This window comes from Falco cherrug, chromosome 12 (genome assembly GCF_023634085.1).
Source record: "Falco cherrug isolate bFalChe1 chromosome 12, bFalChe1.pri, whole genome shotgun sequence".
Taxonomy (NCBI): domain Eukaryota; kingdom Metazoa; phylum Chordata; class Aves; order Falconiformes; family Falconidae; genus Falco; species Falco cherrug.
Genome location: NC_073708.1, coordinates 31094577 through 31115699, shown reverse-complemented (window position 1 = coordinate 31115699; position 21123 = coordinate 31094577). Strand labels below are relative to the sequence as shown.

The 21123-nt window shown below is 38.5% G+C and overlaps 1 protein-coding gene across 20 annotated transcripts in view; it reads right to left on the bottom strand.

Moving 5' to 3' along the window:
- Positions 1 to 21123, bottom strand: part of FGGY (FGGY carbohydrate kinase domain containing) — a 325601-nt gene that overhangs the window by 81831 nt on the left and 222647 nt on the right. For all 20 annotated transcript variants that reach the window (XR_008734814.1, XM_055725212.1, XM_055725203.1 and 17 more), the window contains one exon: positions 8374 to 8489. Coding sequence is in view for 19 of the 20 variants with exons in the window: in XM_055725212.1 (XP_055581187.1) it covers positions 8374 to 8489 (116 nt within the window). In the remaining variant the exon portion in view is untranslated. The remainder of the gene's footprint in view (positions 1 to 8373; positions 8490 to 21123) is intronic.

Below are 21123 nucleotides of genomic sequence, written 5' to 3'. Positions count from 1 at the left end.
ACCCATACTGAGAAGATACTGATGCATAATAAAAAGTTCAGAAATCACTCAGGAAAGCACTTTCAAGGATTGAGGAGTACAACTGTCCACATAAGAGTTTTGGAGAAAAACCTCATGCAGTTCAGTGTTTTCCTTTAACACAGAAAATGTCAATCTCTGCAGTTCAGGCATGTCACTACAGTCTGCCAGACAGGAATGGCAAGTTAAAAGTTCAGATTAAAAAATAAAGTTAATTCTTTAATTAATTCATTACATTTAAGAAAAGACAGTAATTAACAATCAACAACCTTCAAGTCTGAAGTGGGGTCTCCACCACAGGAAATTATAAAATCAAGACTGGTTCTACTTTTAAACTACTTAAACATTCATTTTGGGGAGTCCAACAGCCTCTGACATGGAGGAAGTGGGCAAATTGTTTGATATAGTCCTTCTGGTTCTGTGAATCCTGACTCATAAAGCAGACATCACTGTTTTAAAAGATATCCCAGTGTGAGGCTTAAGCAAAAAAAGACAAGGAACAGATCAGGACCAGGGAGAGGAAGATTCAGGTAAAAAGAAGAAACAACCTACAACTAATCTGAGAAATGCGCTTTTTTTTTTGCTTTTTTTTTTTTTTAGAACTGTAGGAAAAATAAGAAAGGAGGATAATATGTGAGAAATTTAAATACTAAACAATCACAACAGGCTCAAAGTCTTCTCAAAGCTTCTCCTATGACTTTTAAAAACAGAAATTAAAAGAAAAAGCTCCTAGTTTTCAGACCAGAAACAAAGAGAAAGCTCAGAAGTCCACTATGTTGCCAGAGTAGAAGAAAAGATGATTCCACAGGCAGACAGAGTGAGACCAGAACTCTAAAGTAGGCAGTAGGAAATTATTTATTCTTACTTTTTGAAAACTCTAAGGCTTTTACTATTAATCGTCTAAGCTATGATGGAGCCTGAGGATGAAAAAATACCACACAGTACTCTTCAGTTCTTGCAGCAGGGAGGAGGAAGAATTGGAAAGGTACAATCTGCCAGCAGGACTCACCCTGATGATAAGCAGGGTGAATGATGGTTCTTCCCCTTACAGTGCAAGAGGAATGGAAAATGTCACCCAGAAACACTGTGAAGAAACCTGAGCTACCCAAGTGTAGCCCAGCCTGTTACAGAACAGTTATTGGAAAGAGGAAGAATATCTCAGGCTGGAGAAATTGGCTGACGGGACACTCATGAAATTCAAGAAAGGGAAGAGCAAAGTTGTGCACATGAGGTGGAAGGAGCCCATGTACCAGGACAGGCTGGGGGCGGACTGCCTGGAAAGCAGCTTGGCAAAAAAGGCCCGTGAGGTCTGGTGGACACCACGCTGAACATGAGCCAGCGACGTGCACTTGCAGCACAGGTGGCCAGCAGTCTCCTGGGCTGCATTAGGAAGAGTGAGTGCCACCAGCAGGCCAAGGGAGCTGCTCCTTGCTCCCTGCCCAGGCCATGCCTGGAGTGCTGTGTTTTATACTGGACTCCCCAGTACAGGAGAAACGTGGACATACAGTAGCAAGTCCAGAGAAGGACCCCAAAGATGACAGAGGCATGTCATACAAGGAGAGACTGAGAGACTGCAGACTTTAAGGCCAGCAAAGAGAAGGCTTGGAGGTGTGTGTGGGTTGGATCTTATCAGCATGTATATAAACATCTGATGGGAGGGAGTAAAGATGATGGAGCAAGACTCTTCTCAGTGGCACCCAATTACAATGTGACGATGTGCATAAACCAAGATACAAGATACAAGATACAAGAAATCACATTTAAACAAAAAAAAAACGTTTTTCTTGGGGAAAGATGGTCAAGACACTGGAACAGGTTGCTCCAGGCAGATTTTGGAGTTTCCATCCTTGGAAATACTCAAAAGTCAACTGGACACAGCCTTGAGCAACCTGCTGTAGGTGACTCTGCTTTGAGCAGGAGAAGCTGGACTAGATAATTTCCAGAGGTCCCTTCTAACCTCAACCATTCATTACTCATGTGATTCAGTGATCTCAAGATGGAAAAAACATGAAATAAAATAGAAATCACAGGAGCGTGTAGCTTTTATGAGAAAAATTCTTTCTAACTTCTTACTGCTGAATCATATATTATGAAATAATGCCTCAAGCTCTAAGGAAGGAGACACCCTAAAACCTCTCTGCACTGTGCCAGTTTCAGCTCCTTTACAGTTGCTACAGCTCTTGGACAGACTGAAATGACAGGAAGCCAGAAAAATGTTAGCATATTTGGAACACCCTTCACTTGTAAATTCCATGGATTTTGACAGCATGTAAGTGTAAATATCCTCTGATTCATCCTTTTAATTTTGTTTGAAATTGTAACATGTTGTAATTTATTAGGGACAGCAAAAGACCAAAGACAGATACTTTAGAGAACCCTTTTACTTATTATTCTCTACCATTTGCAAAGTACAGTGTTCAAAGCTCATTGTTACAATAAAGCTTCACGAAGAACTGGCAGCTACAAACTGACCTGAAAAAAAAATAATCATCATCCCTTTCTCTCAGCCTTCAAGGAAATCCCTCATATACTTCGAAGCATCTGGCATCAAAGGCCTTGGAAAAGATAGAAAACTGGCAGAACTAATGGATCGACTGTTCCTTTCACAGCTGCTGGAGCATAAGTTAACATTGACTGTATTCTCCCAGCCTGGACTGAATCTTCCATTTTCAGCCTAAATGTAAATAAATTAATAGAACTTCCAAGTAGTAAAACTGACTACTACTGACAAAATACAAAACATAAGCAGACTCTATCTAAGTGAGGTATATAACATTATCTTCATTATAGCTATATCTCTGTAATACCATTATCTTCATTAGCTTTCTATACAGAAGTAGACACTGGCACACACAGGAATATAACCATTCATATGATAACAAGTTCATGAATAAACAGCCTGCTGGTTTGTCACTTGTCTGAATGCTAGAGGGCTGCACCCGTATTTGAAAACCCAGCATATTGTAAAGACTGCGCATGCTGAGTGACAGCAGGTACCAACCAAGGGAGTCACAGCTATCAAGCCCCAGATGATATACCATTTTCTTTATCATCGATTTGTGAATACATACTACAAATGAAAAAGCGTTAGAAAAGAACATCCAGTCTTAAAATTCTATAGAACCTTCTTTTCAGGGTATTCAAAAATGGCACATGCAAGTGCCCAGGTACACGAAAACATCAAGCTTCCAGTCCCCGAAGTCCAGGAATTACGGGAAGAGTTACAGACAAGACATTGCAAAGTGCTAGGGCTGCACACTAAAGCACAGTGTGCTGGAACAGGGAGGTGACACTATTGTACTGATGTATGGGAGTAACGACCACTAACCATAAATGCACTTTAGAGTCAGGCTGAACCCTTCATAACTGAAAATACAGTGAAAAAATTTAAAAAAAAAATTAAAAAAACCCTCCAAACAAACAGAAGAAATCCTACCAGATGTGGATTGAGGCAGTCTATAGGAAATGGGAAGCATTCTGCTTGAAGGTGGCTAAGAAGGACAAGTGGGTACAAGACTCAGAACGGCTTTTAAGTAAAGAGATGTGTAAGGACCAGAGGGTGTTCTTCCTTACAATACCATCACCTGCGAAGTCAAAATCAAACATGAAAGAATTCTACCAGTCTTATACCCAGCAGGGCTACAGTTTCAGAGATACAAAAGAGACAGAAGTGCTGCTTGAAGACAGGCATAAAACTCTGATCTCCATATTATCCAGTTATATGAAAGTTTATGGAAAAAAACCCCAAGTAATTGTAAGCAAGTTTATCATTTTGTGAACAGGATTGTTAACGACAGCTGTCTACAAAACCCTATCTGCTGATATCACAATCTGTCCATGCAAGAGTTATTTTCATTAGCATATTAACCTCAAGCACTCAAAGTTCAAGGCAACTGCTGAGCTTCCATAAAACTTGTGAGATTTAAACAATCCAAATGCAATCCAAATAATTTTCTCAGTTCTGCCTCAGATGTTCATAAAAATCCCATATGTACTAGTTGTGTATTAATTCACTTTTGAAGACGTGGCTGTAAATTCCTAGTCAGGAAAAGCTGGGAAATGGGTTTATGAAATCCTTATCATGTTGAAAAGCTCTATTTCCAAGTATGCAGCTTGCTTTAAAAACCCCACAACTTTGTTAAAATTAGTGTGCTGCTCCATTACAGATGGAAGAAGGTGACAAACTGTCCTTTACAAAAGACAGTATTTTAGTCTTCAACACACAACCTACAGGATCAGTGAAACCTATTCTGCAGTATCTGCAATGCTCTCTCAGACAAAGGTGCCATCTTCAACCAAAAAAAGACCTGGTATAAAATATTACCATTCAGTAAAAAATCATTATTTGGTCCCTTAAGTAGCCCCTGAAGTAGAGGGCTGTGGTGAAAATTTAGCAGGCATTTTCCTCCAAATGGAATCTACGCTTCAGTACCCTAAGAGGTCTATAGTCCATGAAATTTTAACGGAATTGTTAATGTCTTTCTAGGTTTTATAATACCACAAAGAGATACTCATCATGTGCTTTCACCGCAGCAGATAAATGCTAATGCCTGGAGTACACAACACTTTCAGAGTGGTTTTGAATACAAGCCATCTTGTACTCTCTTGGTGGGCAAATTAATGGGATCAATAAATTCTGTAGTATCTCCAGATAAGACTCTTTACCTTCACAAACATGATCAAATAAATTCACAAGGTATAGAAGGGACCAGAAACAACTCATTATGTGGATTCCCTGAAAAGTTAGTCTGCTCTGAGAAATCTAAAATGTCAAACGCCTGGGAACTTTCATATGTGAACCCACACCTTAATGTGGGAAAAGTTTGTGGAAGATCCTAAAGGTCAGGTGTGAGGGCCTCCTTATCAACAAGGTCATATGTTAAGTTAAACTGAAACTAAGAGAAGGGTACTACCTGGAACCACAAACATCACTCTGATTACAGTAAATAGATTTTTAAAGGGCAAGACATTTTAAAAGTGATGTTTAAAAGCATATTTATCAGAATAATGAAATATGTACATTAAATAAGTTGTTCTCAGGGAATTTCCATAAATATTTCCAGTGTCATGAAAGTTAAAGGTACTCCAGAAAAAACATCTAGCCATACCTATCCATGTCTAATTCCCTCTGATTGGAAATAATAATGATTTCACTAGAGATTTAAAAAAAACACCACCACCACATACCTTTTTGCCTACTTTACACTGGTAAACTATGTATTTACTTTTGTTACAATAAGAAAATGTTGCTAATTGTATCTTGCCACATTTTGCTTTGTTTAGAAAGAAATGATGATTCAGAGCCTGTTAATCTCTTAGGAGTGAGATGTAAGAAAAACACCATTGTCTCTCTTTACAGGGGGAACATGCAGGCATTAAAATACATCCTTGTATCTGAGCTAAACAAACCTTGAGCAGACATCCACAGACTTGGACAAGCTTGAGAACAGAAAAGGAAATTCCTCTAGAATTACTTCAGACTTGTTAGAGTTTCGGTTTTGTTTTCATTTTAGGAGGAGGTTTTGACCATGTACAACCTCCCTTCAACCTACTTCTACCTAGGTTATCTGGCAATTTCAAGTTCCTTAATCTGCAAGCCAGCTAAGTCTACTGCTTCAAATTCTTTTGTGTCAGCTGTAGCATACCGTGACGTGCTTTCTGGAAGCACACACTCTGACTGTTTGTCCATTCGAGTTACTTAAACAAATTGCCTTCCTTTTGTATAATGTGCTGAAGTTAACAGCAGCTGAGGCTGTTCAATTATGGGACAGCACCCTGAAGCAATATTATAAATATAGCCTGAGTTGAGTTTATTCATGGTGTGATCCCGTGTTCGTTGTGCTCAGCGTGGCATTTGTGGGCTCCTGGGAGGAGGTCTATGCAGTGATGGTGTCTCACCACCAATGCTGACACCTTGGGAGTTGGTAGGAAGGAGTCTTCCACTGCACAAGACCATTCCAGCTGCAGTTTTACCAGTGCTGCTGTAGTGACTCAATGGCACTTTCCCAGTAGGTGAATGTACACTATCCTGATTAATTTGAATTAAGAAAAGCAGAGCTTATTCGGCATGCTCTTCCCAAGTCAAACAACACCAATCACTCATTAAAACAAACAGATCCCCCAAACTCTCATTGGAACAATGCTATCATTCTCATTTTCCCATGTACAGGGACACTGATAAGATTAGGAGTGGCAGAGAGCAAAGCACTTCCACAGCACACAACACAGACCTCAGCAACCTTGAGTAGCTTCTGGGCAGGGAGTGAGTTGTTTTGTTTTGGTGGTTTTTGTCTCCTTCTGAAGCTAAACCCTTCCAAGAAATTCCAACAGGTGCGGTTTAGAAGATAAACGCAAAGGAATGAAGGAGTAGTTGCTATCTGGTTTCCACATTCATACAGAGAGCTCCATACTCCCTCTTCATAGATACATGAATGAGGTCACTGTCCTGCTTTTTTTCTGATTTTATCACACGGCTAAATATAATGAATTTAACACTTCCTTTTTAAAAAAGGAAAAGGTTAGGCAAATGGGCATGGAAAAAAGCATATAGTCTATCTAAGGCTAGGTTTCAGCATTATTATGCAAAACAAAAACTGTCGGATACTTAAGATACACCTAAGGTAATCAGCCCAAGAATCTGAAAATCAAAGGATTTCTCAAGGTGAGTAAAAGTATGTGCTCTTCAGAAGCTTCAAGTTCTAGCCTACAGTTTGGTGCATTTTTGGAGGTCAGATTCTGCTTCTCCAATTCCAGCTGAGAGATACCCACGTATTCTATGGTTCATTTCTTGAAAATCAACACAACTGCCCAGGGAGCTAGACACTTTCCCCATTAACTCAGGAAAACATCTTTGTCTCGCAAGAAACACCTATCAACAGAAGTTAATTTACTGATTTATTTTGTAAACATTGTGCTTTAAAAAAAATATAGACCTGATATTGGACATAATGATTTTAGCCTTGCTAAATGTTGTGCCATATATAGATTAGTTTTATGAGGCTTCCATCACAACAAAAGACCCTTTTTATTAGTGGCTACTTTATCATTTACAACATGTATGTTTAGTTACTCAAATGGCAAATTGCTTTGTGCTGTCCTTGAAGTGCATTGCATAAATATTGTATTAAAGCCTTAGCTTACACTTCATAAATAATTTATTTTAAAAATACTCTTCCATGAGACCACCAGCTGCCGAGATGTTCAGTTTTCTGGTAAAAACACGTATTTATTGCAAGTCTTATTTTAACTTGTTGAAGATTTGCTAAAAGCCACATGTGATAGATGATGTAAGAATTGTATTCAAACTAAAACCTCAGGAAGCTAAAAAGCCTGATAGTCCTAGCAGGTTTCATATCTTTGCATAAACTGTTTCACTTGCAGGGGAAAAAGCTGAAATCTATTCAAGGAAGTTTCAAGTACAATTTCTGATAACCTGAAAATGACTTATAGTATATTTTGTGATGATCATAAAAGTTAATAGATTTCATTTCACTACAGTCCTCCCTACACCATTTCCATTTCATGTTACTGCATTTAAACTGCTGTACAAACTTGTTCAAAGTGCTAGACATTAAAAAAAAAAAATCAAAGGATATTTCAGATAATTAACTTTGATGAATGAGCATATTTTAATTCATGTCTGGTAATATTCTTGTTAATGACATGTCTGCTTAGGACATCCATTAAAAGTCCATTAACTTAACAGGGAAAGTCTAATAAAGTTATCCTGGAAATTTTCTGGTATATTAACATTATGGACTTTTAATGAATATCTGCTGTAGGAATTGCTATTAGCAAGACTGCCATTCTAATTAAACTTAGGGTCTAAGAGAGTGTAAAAAACAGTATGACGATAACAACAAGCAGAAGCAGCACTTTTTTTGAAAATTACTGTAAGGGAGATGGGTACAGATCACATGCTATCAGTAATAGCTATAAATTACTATGTTGTGGCTTTTTTTTTTCGTAGCCTGCCATCCAATATACCCATATCAGGTGTCATCTTCACATAATCAGTTGCTGAGGCTCCCATTTACTTGTTAGTTGTTGCAACTGAGCAGTACTGAAAGGCTAGCTACGCCTTTCAGAAGGGTAAAAGACAGAAAATTTAAACACAGTTTTTCATTACAATGCAAAGTAACAAGTGTACTTAGGAAAGCTGTGTCCTATGGGCACCCAGCCTTGTTATCAACCCATCTGAAGCTTCAAGTTCTGCTACATTTCTGCTGACATTCACAATAATAGAGGAAAAGATTTTTTTATACATAGATATCTTTTATGTATATATATATATCTTTTTTATATATATTTAGCTTTTTATGTATATGTATAAAACAAGAAAACTCCCTGACGCACCTATTTTTTCATACTTATCCTTCACCAAATCTTCCAAACCTATCATTTCCCAGAAAGTGTCATCCCAACCTCCATCTGGAGTGTACGTCCACTTGCACACTACTGTACAGAGGGACCTAGAAAAGAGACAATACAGCACGGAATCAGGCAAATGAACAGATTTGGTTTTAAACTTGCGACTTGAAACAACTTTGTGCAAAATGATCTCTTCATTCACTGGTGAAAAATTCCAAGCACAAAGCTACCATTAAAAAAATGGTTCCTGTTCGGAGTGATGTCTTGAGATACCTTAAAAGGACCTTATGTTTAAGATTCTTCTATGCTGAAACAATTCCTAGTCTGGGCACTTCATTACATAAATCAGTCAAGTAACAGGTCATGCATATGCCTAGAAGGCAGCATAGCATGAACAAAACAGCAAGAAGCTCAGAGAAAGATTCCTGCTTTTCCAGGCTGTACCTAAACAGCGATGTTTTGCACACAGCATTTCCTTCAAAAAACTTTCTATTACTTATGTTCAAGCTGAGTTACAATTTTCAGGAGATTATGGACGCACTGATAATTAGGTTAAATGGCACTGCTTCAACACCTGCAAGTACAAAATGATTTTATCAGATGAACATGCACAAGCCAATTGCATCCAGCTACCAAAGCTTCTGCATAGCATGTGTTCAAGTACCATCACTAGGTCCGTATTTCAGCAGAAGTCAATGACAATTCAGTGACATGCTGAAACAGCATTAGCCATGAAGCAACTGAGTGTAATATAAAGTTCTTGTTTCAGGTCTCGTTACTGAATAAACTGATGCTAAAATTCCCTGACAGTATGGTTTCATGGGGTGGACTACAGGAGCAGAATACAAACAAAAAAAGAAGAGCACTTGCAGAAATGTCTATCATAACAAATAGAATGCTTTTCTCCTAAAATGATCAAAATCCTCAACCTCTCATTCCCCCCAATACAAATAACATTCCTGAAGATTAACTATTACACAGACTGTTTTCTGTCTGAACACTAAGAGTCATCTCAGAAGATCAGCATTAAATTGTGCTTGAAAAGTCAATAAACTAAACAAGTATTAAAAATGCTAAATACCACTGAAAACTTCAGCTACCTCTTCCCTTGGGAACTACCATACCAGCAAGCATAAGACATCTCAGATGCATTTGAGGGAAACACATCATCGTAACTGTTCTCAAAGAGAAATCACTTTCAGAGGAATTTTCTTTGTGAGTCAATTTTAGCCAAGGTTTTAATAACATAGTAACAGAAACTAGCAAAGAAATCAGCAAAAAACAGAAAAAGAAAAGCTATTTTTATTTACCATGGACAAATCAAAGATAAGGCTTCTAGACACTGAAACGGTACACATAGTAAAGCCAATTAAGAAGAGGAAGAGCCTGTTCACACAGCTGGAAAACTATCTGGAACTTGGATTCACCATATTTTGGCAGTTTACAACAAGAACCAAGGATGTACAAGTGAAGGCAGGATTCTCACAAGGTGGGACGGCTAAAGGCGCTGTTCTCAGTGTACATCCTCTTATGTGACACTGAGTGAAGACTGGCTGACTATATGGACTCCCCACACTCCCACTTTCTCATCCAGGACAGAAATGTACCTTTTAAATACATCATGTCATTCTGTTCTTTCAGAGTGACCATGTTTTTACCACCAGAGGACTGGTGATGTTCACTCACAACCCCACTGTTTATAGGGGTGCATTGTTTGCTCTTTGCAACCAGAGAACTTACTAACATTACACATTTTGGGGAAAAAAAGAAATAGAGATAACTATTTATAAACACCATGGAGATTATTTGAGGGTTACTTTCCAAACAGTTTTCACACACACACACACACACACACACTTTTTTCTCACTAAACAGTTTAAGAATAGACCAGACAATTACAATTTAGTGTCTGGTTTGAAAACAGAAAAGCATGTGACCTGTAACTACAGCAATGACAATGTTGATATAAGAAATTCCAGTTTCCAAGGATTTAAAAGACAGACACTGAAATGTAATTAGGACCTTTGACAAAAACTGTGTGAATAAATTCTAGGCTGAAGAAAATACTGGGGAAAAATGAACATTTTCCCCAAATCAGCTCAAACCTCTCATTAAAAGGAAAAATAAAGACAGGATACTTGAAATAAAGATCATCTCAACACTTCAGGAAAAAATTATAGACATAAAGAGTAAAACAATAATGTACCAAGGTTCCCCAAATATGGTAAATACCAAATCATAACAAATTATCATCAGAACCGAACATGTATTTTTCTAATTAGATCAATGTTAGGAACTATTGCTACACCCTGAAAAATGCTCCAAGGACGAGAGCTAAATGTCACGGCCCCCCACTTTCAAAGATCACGAAGCAACTCCCTCGGAGTTGCCATGCTTATCCAAAGAGAAATGTGAGCAGCCTTGCTGGACTCCAAGGAGCATGTTTTAAACAGGGGGTAGCTCTTCCACACAGCCCCCTCTGAGGAACACCACATTACATACGCAGGCCCACCGAAACAGCGTGAATGGGACACCTTGGCCCTCGCCATCCACTGAATTCCAGCATCTCCGAGCTCTCTTACTGCCTATGGCTGGAGTGAACATACTCTAGTATGAAATAGCAATGGGGATGTGATTTCATCCTACTTGCATAGATCTACAAATGCAAAGTGCTTACAGAAGAAGGACAAATTGATAATTTCTGGTTGAATTTTTAATACAATATAGAAAACATGAACTGGGAAGGACACCTTTTCCCAAATGAATTAACTGGCAGATCTGTATTGGAAGGTTCTGATATGAAGACCAACTTCAAATCTGAGCTAAAACACTAAGCCATCAGATTTTTATTTTCATTGCCACAGCAGGAACCTCAAAACACTTGTTGTAAACACAGTACAAGCATTTACACTTCTCTGGAACTTAAGCTCCTTATTCCACCCTTGCCACCACTCAATTGCAACGTAAAAAGTACATGTTTAATTGAACAATGTAGCTTTATCCAAAGCCCTAATATCTTACATAAAATATTATACTGCAGAATGTCTTTCTCAAGAAAAAAGAATTTATTTGACATGCCTGTAATGACAGATTAACTTCACTACATGCTTCAAAAGAACCTGGATGCGTTGAACTCAAATCCCTGCCACTTACCTGATGAGGTGCTCTAATAATTACACACAGCTGCTCAATTTGTATACCTAGAGAGCTGTAGGCACATGTAGAAAGAGCAGTTTGCTCATGGGTTTTCCACTTTTGAACACCAATGGCATAGATATTATTAGCTTTATGGGCCATCACTCAGAAATTTGCCTCTAGAGTATCACCCTGAGAAACTGATAGCACAACTCATAACTTGGAAAAACTGTATCCAGAAAGGCATTATGGTAAAGAGGAAGCCAAGGAATCAAATCACTATACCTACAAAGAAAGCCTCAACTATTAGAAAAATCTGTATTTCACAGCAACTCCTAAACTTTATGAGATGAAGGGCAGACATTAAACAGAAACAGCACTGATACTCACTGTGGTATATCCCTTTTTTTCCTAACTATTTGGCAGTATTGCCTCAATTATTTGGCCATAAACACCAGACTTGCACTAGCTGAAGCTGGATGAACCAGATGGATGGAAGCAAATGTTCCCCTTACTTCACTACCAGGATCAACCGGGTTCAAAGGTGCTGAGTTAACAGGCAATCATCTAGGCAACAGTCCTCTCCCAGCTGCCTAATCTAACGCAGGCCTCGAGCAGACATGGTGCGGAACCCTCAGCAGCACAGGCCATATTTAGCCAGGCTGAAATACCATGAATTTGAAGACTCTTTTCCTCAAGCATATTCCAAATACAATGAAATGAAAGATTTCCTTTCTCTGTTCGGAACAAAAAGTTTTGCTTAGCATACTCCTACTGAAAAAAGCAACCCTTTTGTATGGAAATTTTTTATTTTATTTAAACCAGATTTTCACAGGAACATGATTATGTTTAGAGTTTCTTACAAATTCTAGTCTACAAAAAACTATAGGATTTTACTTGCATCCAACAGCCTAAAGAAAGAAAAATCCCTGCCACATTCATTATAAAGTAGATTTGGCTGGGCACAGCTTATTACACAATCCTTTCTATTACTGTTTAGCTCTGAAGTTTTGCACATCTCTTGCTGAGGACTGACTGCAGATGTGCTGAAGTCCTGTATGACCAGAATCTCAGCACACTGGAAAAAAACACCAGCAGTATGTCCTCACAAGAAAACCATGAGGTTCAGGGAGTCAGCAGTGGGTGAACACACACTGATAATTCCCAAAATGCTGTCTGGAAGGTACTATTTGCCCCACTAACTTTCAAAAGGATCCAGGGCAAGTAGACTCATGGCCAAAGCAACTCAGGTGCTCAAAGGTAGTTGATATGTGGCTCTTCCCACACTGTCTATTCATTCTGAGTATTATCTCTCACTCTGTTGTACTTCTTGGAGACAAGGAAATTGGATACACTTGTTAAAAAATAGGTAATACTGTATGGTCTTAGTTATCTGCATAAAAATGTACCTAAAAGATAAAGGTCGCAAAAACCTTCTCCACATCTACTTAAGAATTGCCAAAGTTTTATGCTTTGGTCCGTTCTTTGCTGACACCATCTCCCACACTCCAAAAGGGATAAAGGAAGCATGGTCGTGACTACCAATTCTGCAGAGATTCTGCCCTGCCTGGGAGAATACTTGCTATCTTTGACAACAAAATACAGTTCGGTGTGGGGGTGTGCTGTGGTGGTATCCCATAACTGCAGCGGTCTGCTGAAAGTAATCACGATTTTGAGTATAGGTTAATAAAAAAGTCCTACTAACAAGAATAGTTAGCAAAAGAAAGAGTTTTCCCCTGAAATGTGACCCCAGTAAGGCATTAATACATGAGGTTGGTACAACACCAATATGATACCCTCTTATTCAAGAGGGTTGGTATGATACTAGTTAGGCCTGGAAAAGGAGTCAGCTACTGGCTTTAAAGGCAGAGAACCCTGTCTTGATCAGCTGGAAGTGAATGGAAGCTTTGCACTTGATTCCAAAGCAAAAGGATCTACTTCATTCATTCTTACTGCTCAGAAATGAATTTAAACTCATGAACATAAATAATTTACTGGCATCACAAAATATGTTCAATGGATCACTTCCACGAAAACTGTCTTTGCAACCTGGCTGTCGTACTGAGGGTGGCTTGATGGTGGTGAACTACGAGCAACTGCACCTGCTGAGGACCGTACCAAAGCTAAGCCCTACAAAGGCTAGCATAGGGTACAGTGAGTTCCCAAAAGGAATAGCATGCAGGAGGACAAAGTAACTTTCTGTGGTCTGTTGGCCAGATTTATTTAAAGCTACAAAGCCTGAAGAACTAAGAAAACTATGTGACATTCTGAAGGCCAGAAGGAGACCTGAAACAATGGAGTGTGACTGTCACAACATCAAACATGTTTTTTCTTTTGTTCTGCAAACTGTAAATTCAAAACAGATTTTGAATTCAAACTGAAAACCAGGGTTTAGGTCCTGCTCAAGTGAATTTCTCCACATGCTGACATCTGGACCAAGCTGTCAATGTCCTCCCAGATTATGCACCCCACAGTCTTGAGGCTTTTTACAAAAACGAGCAATTCACTGCTCTAACACAGTCACAGATTTGACTGTGTTTTTTGCAAACATGTTCCAGACAAAAAATTAACACACAGCACAAATCCTCCCAGCATCCAGGCTTTATATTAAATAGAACTGGGCATTGGTACTACAAAAGCCTGAAATACAGCAGACGTTATCACGGAACAATAGGAAACATGTACTTATTCTCAGCTCCATTATGGCTAGTGTCATATACATTAATAAATGACCTTTGAAACAGAACCAGATTATGAGATCCACATACACGGCTGGTATTTCTACCTGCCATCAATCTCTCTGCCTGCTTGGTGTATTTGGCAGCTTTGGGGGAAATGGGAAAAGAAGAGGGCAATTTGTCCTAAGGCAATACTTCTCAGGTAACAGGAGAAAAAACGTGACACCCAGTCAGCTAGTCTTGAAATGTGTAAAAAGTATTGGATACTGCCCATATTAAGTGCTAAAAAGAATCAAAGAGCAGTGGGTTGAGTTCACAGCGGTGCGAGAAGTGCTGCACCTGTTGTCACTCAGTTACTATAGTAGATCTCTCAGGCAGATCAGTTTGAAACCACAGGGCCAAGTGAGTCTGGGTGTGCTCTATTTCACATACACTGTCTGCATTTTACTCATTTCGCCTGTTCAACAGCTCTTTAATTGCATGTACACAAACCAAAACATGACAGGGTCTGGTCCATGCACCCAACCGTGCAAATCCCAAGTTCCTAATATTTACAACACACCACTTTTTATTATTATTGCCTTTGAACCAAAGCCTATGAAACTCCTGCCTGCTCAAACGCACTGTCTTAGTACAGCAGTGCAACCTGATTCTTGCCTGAAAAAGTTTTCTTCTAACAAAACATTAAATGTGCCAAACAAAAAAGACAGGTGGGGAAGCCTGTTCGGGACAACTAGCAGACACATTCTAGTTGCACTCAGAGGCCTTGACTTTCAGTCTTCGCATGTCTGAGGCCTTAAACCTAGCCAATAAAGGTAGCAAGCAAATTACTGTAATCAGTGTTAGCAATTCTACTATAGCTTCATCCTTTCTATGCTCTGGTAACACTTATCATAAATAATAAAAAGTAACACAACTGACATTTAGATTTCTTAAAAGAAGTTATATGCCACAGCCAAAGCGAAGCTTTCTCCCCATTTTGAAATTTTCACTAAAATCGCAGAGAAAAAAAGAAGATAGATAATATAAATAAGTATGTATATATTTATATAAAACTCTAGGATTAATTTCCTCCTTCTGTATGATGCAATGAAATGCCAGTATTTATTAACATTAAGGTCAATGGCAATTTTGTCATATTTCACAAACTCCAGTTTGCAACATTCAAGAGTTAATGTTCCAAAAATTATTTGGATGTTAATTTTTCTGTTTTCTAGAAGTCTTCATTATCTCAGTTGAAACATCATCATCATCATGAGGAAAACTCAATCTCAGAAAACAGCTCTTCAGTTTCAAAAAATAAGGTTTTAGTAGAAAAGACTCATTTTTGCTAGAAGTGTGTAAGTTTGGTAAAAGATAGCAGTACACGAACTGGCTAACCCAGAAGACAGTGAACTGCTCATGACTATAAGCTGGATACATTGAAGCTAATGATGATGTTGGTATTTGACTATATACCTTTCCAAAGCCTTTCAGGGCATTTTTTTGTTGTTGTTGTTGAAAAATATTATATTGTAGTACTATATCTGGCTGAAAGATTTCACACGTCTTCTTTAAAATCTGTGTTCAAAGTATTTGTTTGACAAGATACACTATTCCCTCCATTTTTTTCTGAACACTGCTGACTCTGTGAACTTGTATGATCCTAACAGACTCCATTACAATCAACAAGACTAAATTTTGGTTTTGAAATTGTGAACTTGTATTCAGGAGCTTTACTGGCCTCACATCTGGAAGGTCAGAAGTCTCCCTGGACTGGTGGCACAGCTTTTATTTAAAAATGTGAAACGGGTCTCCCTTCCTTTACCGTAAATCTCCCTGCCAAAGCACAGTCCATGGCAGAGTAATGTACTCTTCTAGGTGAGAGGAAGGCTCTTATGGAACAGCAGCTACATCGCAGCCCTCGAAGGACTGGTATCCATCAAGTGTCTGACCAGCGGAGGTAGGCATTACCCCAGTACTTCAAAACTTACTTATCAGCCAAAGAAATGCATAGGGCTGCAAGAGGTAATGGCATTTGCCCAACTTCCACTGAGGTGAAATGAGGAGTTTCTCTTTCGAACTTTAGAGATATTAGATCAGACTTCCTCACTGCTTGAGGAAACGTATGCTACAGATCCAAGCACAAAAATGGTCTCTATGGCTCAAAGGGCAGCTGTCCCGAGGCAGGTGAAACAACCACAGACGGCCACGACTGGTTTTCTCATGCAGCAAGCAGGAGCTCTGACTCTGGCAAAGGTTGCATCGCATGAAGAAAAGCACTAGCTAAACTTGTTTCACAAATACTGTCTCCGTGCCCACTTGCTGGCCAGTCCCATTTCAGTATTATACAAGTTCTCAACAATAGCCAGGAAGAAAATACCAGAAAGCAATTTCTTGTACAAGCATAACATAGTCTCCTTGCAGATTTTTTTCAGGACCTCAGCAAGATGGGACATTTCAAGGCAGACACTACCAGGGGCTTTTAGGCCTTTTGTCAGGATACAACATGTAAAAGCAGGACTCGACTCTACCAAACACACACCACCATGCCTGCATGTTAGAAGTCCCACTCAGCCCTTAGCAACAATCAGTGGGCAGGAAAGAAAATTTTTCAATTAGTAAATCAAGAAGTTAACATAACTTCTGTAAAGGGGAAAAGGGAGTAATTAACTCAAACCTCACTCAAGTATTTGGTGTTCATGCTGTAACACTTAGGAGGTTTTTGGCTGGCTTTTTAAATCACAGAATTTTCTAAGCAAGCATGTTGCTTACTTAAAGGGACAGATTTTATTGTATGAAAAAGACAATTCACATTTGCAATTTTCTACACCCACATCTATAATTAATCTCCTCTGATTACAGCCACTCCCTGACAAGATTCCATGTTATATTTAAACTCTGGGTGCCACTTTGAAAGAAAAAAAAAGAACAATAGGATCATTTTCAAAGACTGCATAGCAGCACAAGGTTTCAAAGCAGCAAAGTGCTTTAAACTCTGGTGTCAACCCACTGACGACCCCAACCAGAGTTAAGAGTGACCTCTAATTACCACCACAATAAGCACAGAAGTCTCTTGAGAAACAAAGTGTAGATGTTTCCTGTACTCCAGAAAAAGTATGAGACTGATACTGTATTACACAGATAAACCTCAAAATGACATACTGTTGGGAAAACCATTTCTGCAAAATTCAGACTCCAAGGATCAACCTACATATGTAAAATGCTGTGTTGGATAAGTTACCTTAAAAATGTAACTTCTATATGTCTTGCTAGAGATGTGAAAGCATGCATTTGATATACAAGTATTGAAGGAAAACTGGCATGTTTTACTTTTTCATCAATACATACACACACACACATATTTATACACAGATATTTATTTTGGATTGGGAGAATGTATCTGTTTGTAATTGTTTGCTGTAATCTATTTAAACCTGTCCTTTAAAATATATAAATAAATGCATCAAACACTGCAAATGCCAGAAGAGTCATGCAGAGAAGGTGAATCACACTAACTACACTGAGATTACATTTCTTTTACTAGTTGTAACAGAGTCTAATAAAAAAAAAAAAAATTATGTTCCTCTTTAGGAACACACTATGAAAAGATTTAGAAGATTTAAGGCTCTCAAATGCAGTTTTCCTAGAAGAAGTTATGTCATCAGACCTGAAGGGAACCACCCATCTCAAGTGCAACATATCGAGTCAGATTAATCCCTTGTGTACACCCAGTAATTTCAGCGGATTCACACCAGGGATGCATTTAGCTAAACATGTTGAGTTGGACCAGAAAGTATAAAATAAGAATATTTTATCCACCCACATACGCCTCACCATGTCATGAGGCAAGGGGAAACAAACAGTCAGCAGACTGCCTGCTTTTTTATTAATTTCATTCTGTATTATATTACAGACACCCAACCAAGATTCAAGCCCATTGTCCTCAGCATTGTTGAAAAACACATAATGAGACACAGTCCTAGACACAAAAATGTATTGTCTAGACAAATCAGACATAGTATGTGGGATTGGAAATACTAATCTATTCCCTCAAAAGATGGCAAAGAGAGGCAAAAGAAATTGAGTGACCTGGCCAAGGGTCGAAGAGTAAACCTCATTCAGACCCCTGAATTGAATCCTGAAGTCCAGAGACTCAGTCTGCAGACCCATTCAGATACCATGATGCTGAACATATGAAAAATCTACCTATGCACAGCTGCAATCTAAATCTTTAAATATGAGACTAACAAAAAGTGTGCACATATATAAAATTGAATCATTGTAAGTTTTAAAAGCTTAATAAGCAGAGGAGAGATTATAAAAACAATCCAAAAATGGCAAGACAAATTAAAAGCAAAACTGGAAATAAAGCCCACGTATCTAGCTGCTCCAGCCCAGCAGCCTGCCCTCTGGACATAACTCCTGTCATTATGCAACATCAGCAGTGCTTCAGTTCAATTTATTCAGAAAAATACAATCTTACAAGCTCAGTATTTCTAGCAAACTGCTGTTATAGGAAGTCAAGTATCTATTTCAATTAAGAGCTTGTACTTAAAAAAAACACTTTCTCCTGTTACCTTCTTCAGGCTGTTAAAACTATTGCACAATTAAAATGGAAAGTATCAGTATAGAGAGCCGGTATATAGCCTTCCTCTGGAAGTCTAAGCTTGAAGAACTTCACCGCCATTCAAGGCTTCATCAAACACTCAATGAAGTTAGTCAAAAGATTAAGCAAAGACTACAAGTAACTGAGAAAAAGGAAGCCAGGTTTCAGGCAAGCTCCCTCACCACCGCATGGCTTTTCACAGGGCGAGATTACCCTCTCCAGCAACAGAAATATCTCCCAGTGCAATACCGGCAGGACACCGCTACTCACATCCACACGGGCACCACCTAACACATCTGTCAGCACCAGCTGGTGCTTCAGCTGTTGGCTGTCACACAGCCACACGTATTCTCACATCTTTTAGCTGTATTAGAACAGATTTTATTATTCCACGGGATTGGCATCAGCGGGCTGTAGGAAGATTGCTGTTTATCCTTCTACTGTGTGAAAAGTACACAGGGGACATGCACAACCAACACCCATGTTTAGGGAGCACAAAGGCTTAGGAAGTGCTGTGGACTTTTCCAGTGGTTTAGAAAGTGTGGCATGATGCTGAGGGCAACATCTGCCCAGCAGCCACGTGGGCATTGACACTCTATACACTGACTAGTAAAGTAAATCTTCACGTGAGCAACACCGCATGATGTGGTTTATGCTGTTTTCATATAATTGAGTAGAATTAGGATGGTGAGGGGAAAAAACCACCTTCACAGCCCTAACATTGATATTTTGAGAGAGAGAACTATTAGTCTAGAAATCTCTTCACAAGTTCACTATAAAGACACATTTTACTAATTAGTAAGTAAATAATGTAGCACAGTACTTGAACACGTGCGCAAGTATAAAGACCTGAAGAAAAGTCCGTAGAGTTAATGGGAGTTTTTACCAGCTTAGTCAGACTATGCTGAACTGGAACCTTGGCTGTCATGCACTTGTGGCCAGACAAAGCCTAAGTGAAACCAGAACAGAAGCAGAGAAATTGCCAAGGGTACTGCAATATAAGAAAGTTTTAATAACTGTATTTTGATGCAGGCTGATCCGCTTTCACGTGCGCAACTTCAATACTGAGCCCTCCTTTACTCAGGTAAACCACCAAGTCTTACTCAGGTTAGGAAGACAGGATTTGGCTACCATGTGCACCTATATCAAAGATGCACATCCGAGATTCCTACACAGTCAATGAGGTGTGTTACCTCCCATCACAAAAGTCAGCTCAGTCAATGTATATTCTTAAAATCATGTCATTCCTAAACACTACATAATTTGGTCAAAATTTACAGACATTAGCATCAATTTTTAAAAAAAAATTTGATGGTTTGATTTTAAAGGTGGGCATTTCAATCAGAGGAAAAGCAAGCTGACTCATTTTACATAAATCATACGCTGTATTGTATTTTAATCTTTTAAATGACAGTATCATTTCACCTATTTCTAGAGTATTTAATAATAAATAACAACAATAAAAAAACAACAATAATAATGGCTGGAGTTTACAGTCCTTTAGAATTGTAATTCATATAAAAAAGAGGTTAAATTTTTTGAGCAAATCTCAAGAAGCAAGGAGATCAACAGTAGTATTTCTGATTTTGCAAACCAAACTAAGAAAACCTCATCAAGTAGAACCACAAGGAGTTCTGAAACAGGCAACAGACGTGAGTAAAAGCATACATAAATTTCCATAAACAATGAAAAAAACAGCTTATTTACATCAGTAGGGAGAGGAATGGGAGATCAATACCGAAAATAAGGTAGGCTAGAGTGTAGATAAAGTAGGTGTCATTATTCCTCAGAACATGGCAATAAAGACATTCAAACAAAACAAGGAATCATTACACAATTGGAAAAGGCTATGGGTATTGCTGGGACCAAATCCGTAACAGAAAAAGAAAAAAAAAAAAAAAAAGGAAAGAAAGAAAGGAAAGAAAAAAAGGAAAGGTAAAAAAAAAAAAAAAAAAAAGACTACATTACTTGGCTATCTAGACTGCTTTGGTCATAATAAGAGAGAGAAATAATATAAGGGAACATAAACTGTCATTAATTGAGCATGATTTAAAAGAGCTATCCCCAGAAGGATGTTATCATGTTGTCAATTCTAGGATTCCTCTTTCCTTTATTTCCTCTGAAACAATTACTGCTGCCATTTTAAAGGAGAAAGGACTGGACAAAACGACCCTTCACTAACTTGTTCTAACAGTCAAGCAAAACACCCCCCAGGTTCTTCAAAGAGTGGCTACAAGAAAGATGTTACTCTTCTAATTTCAGATACTTTAGCCTGTTACACAAGGAAGGTGGACATCAATGGTTTTTAAATTCATTTAAATCTTAAAAACAACT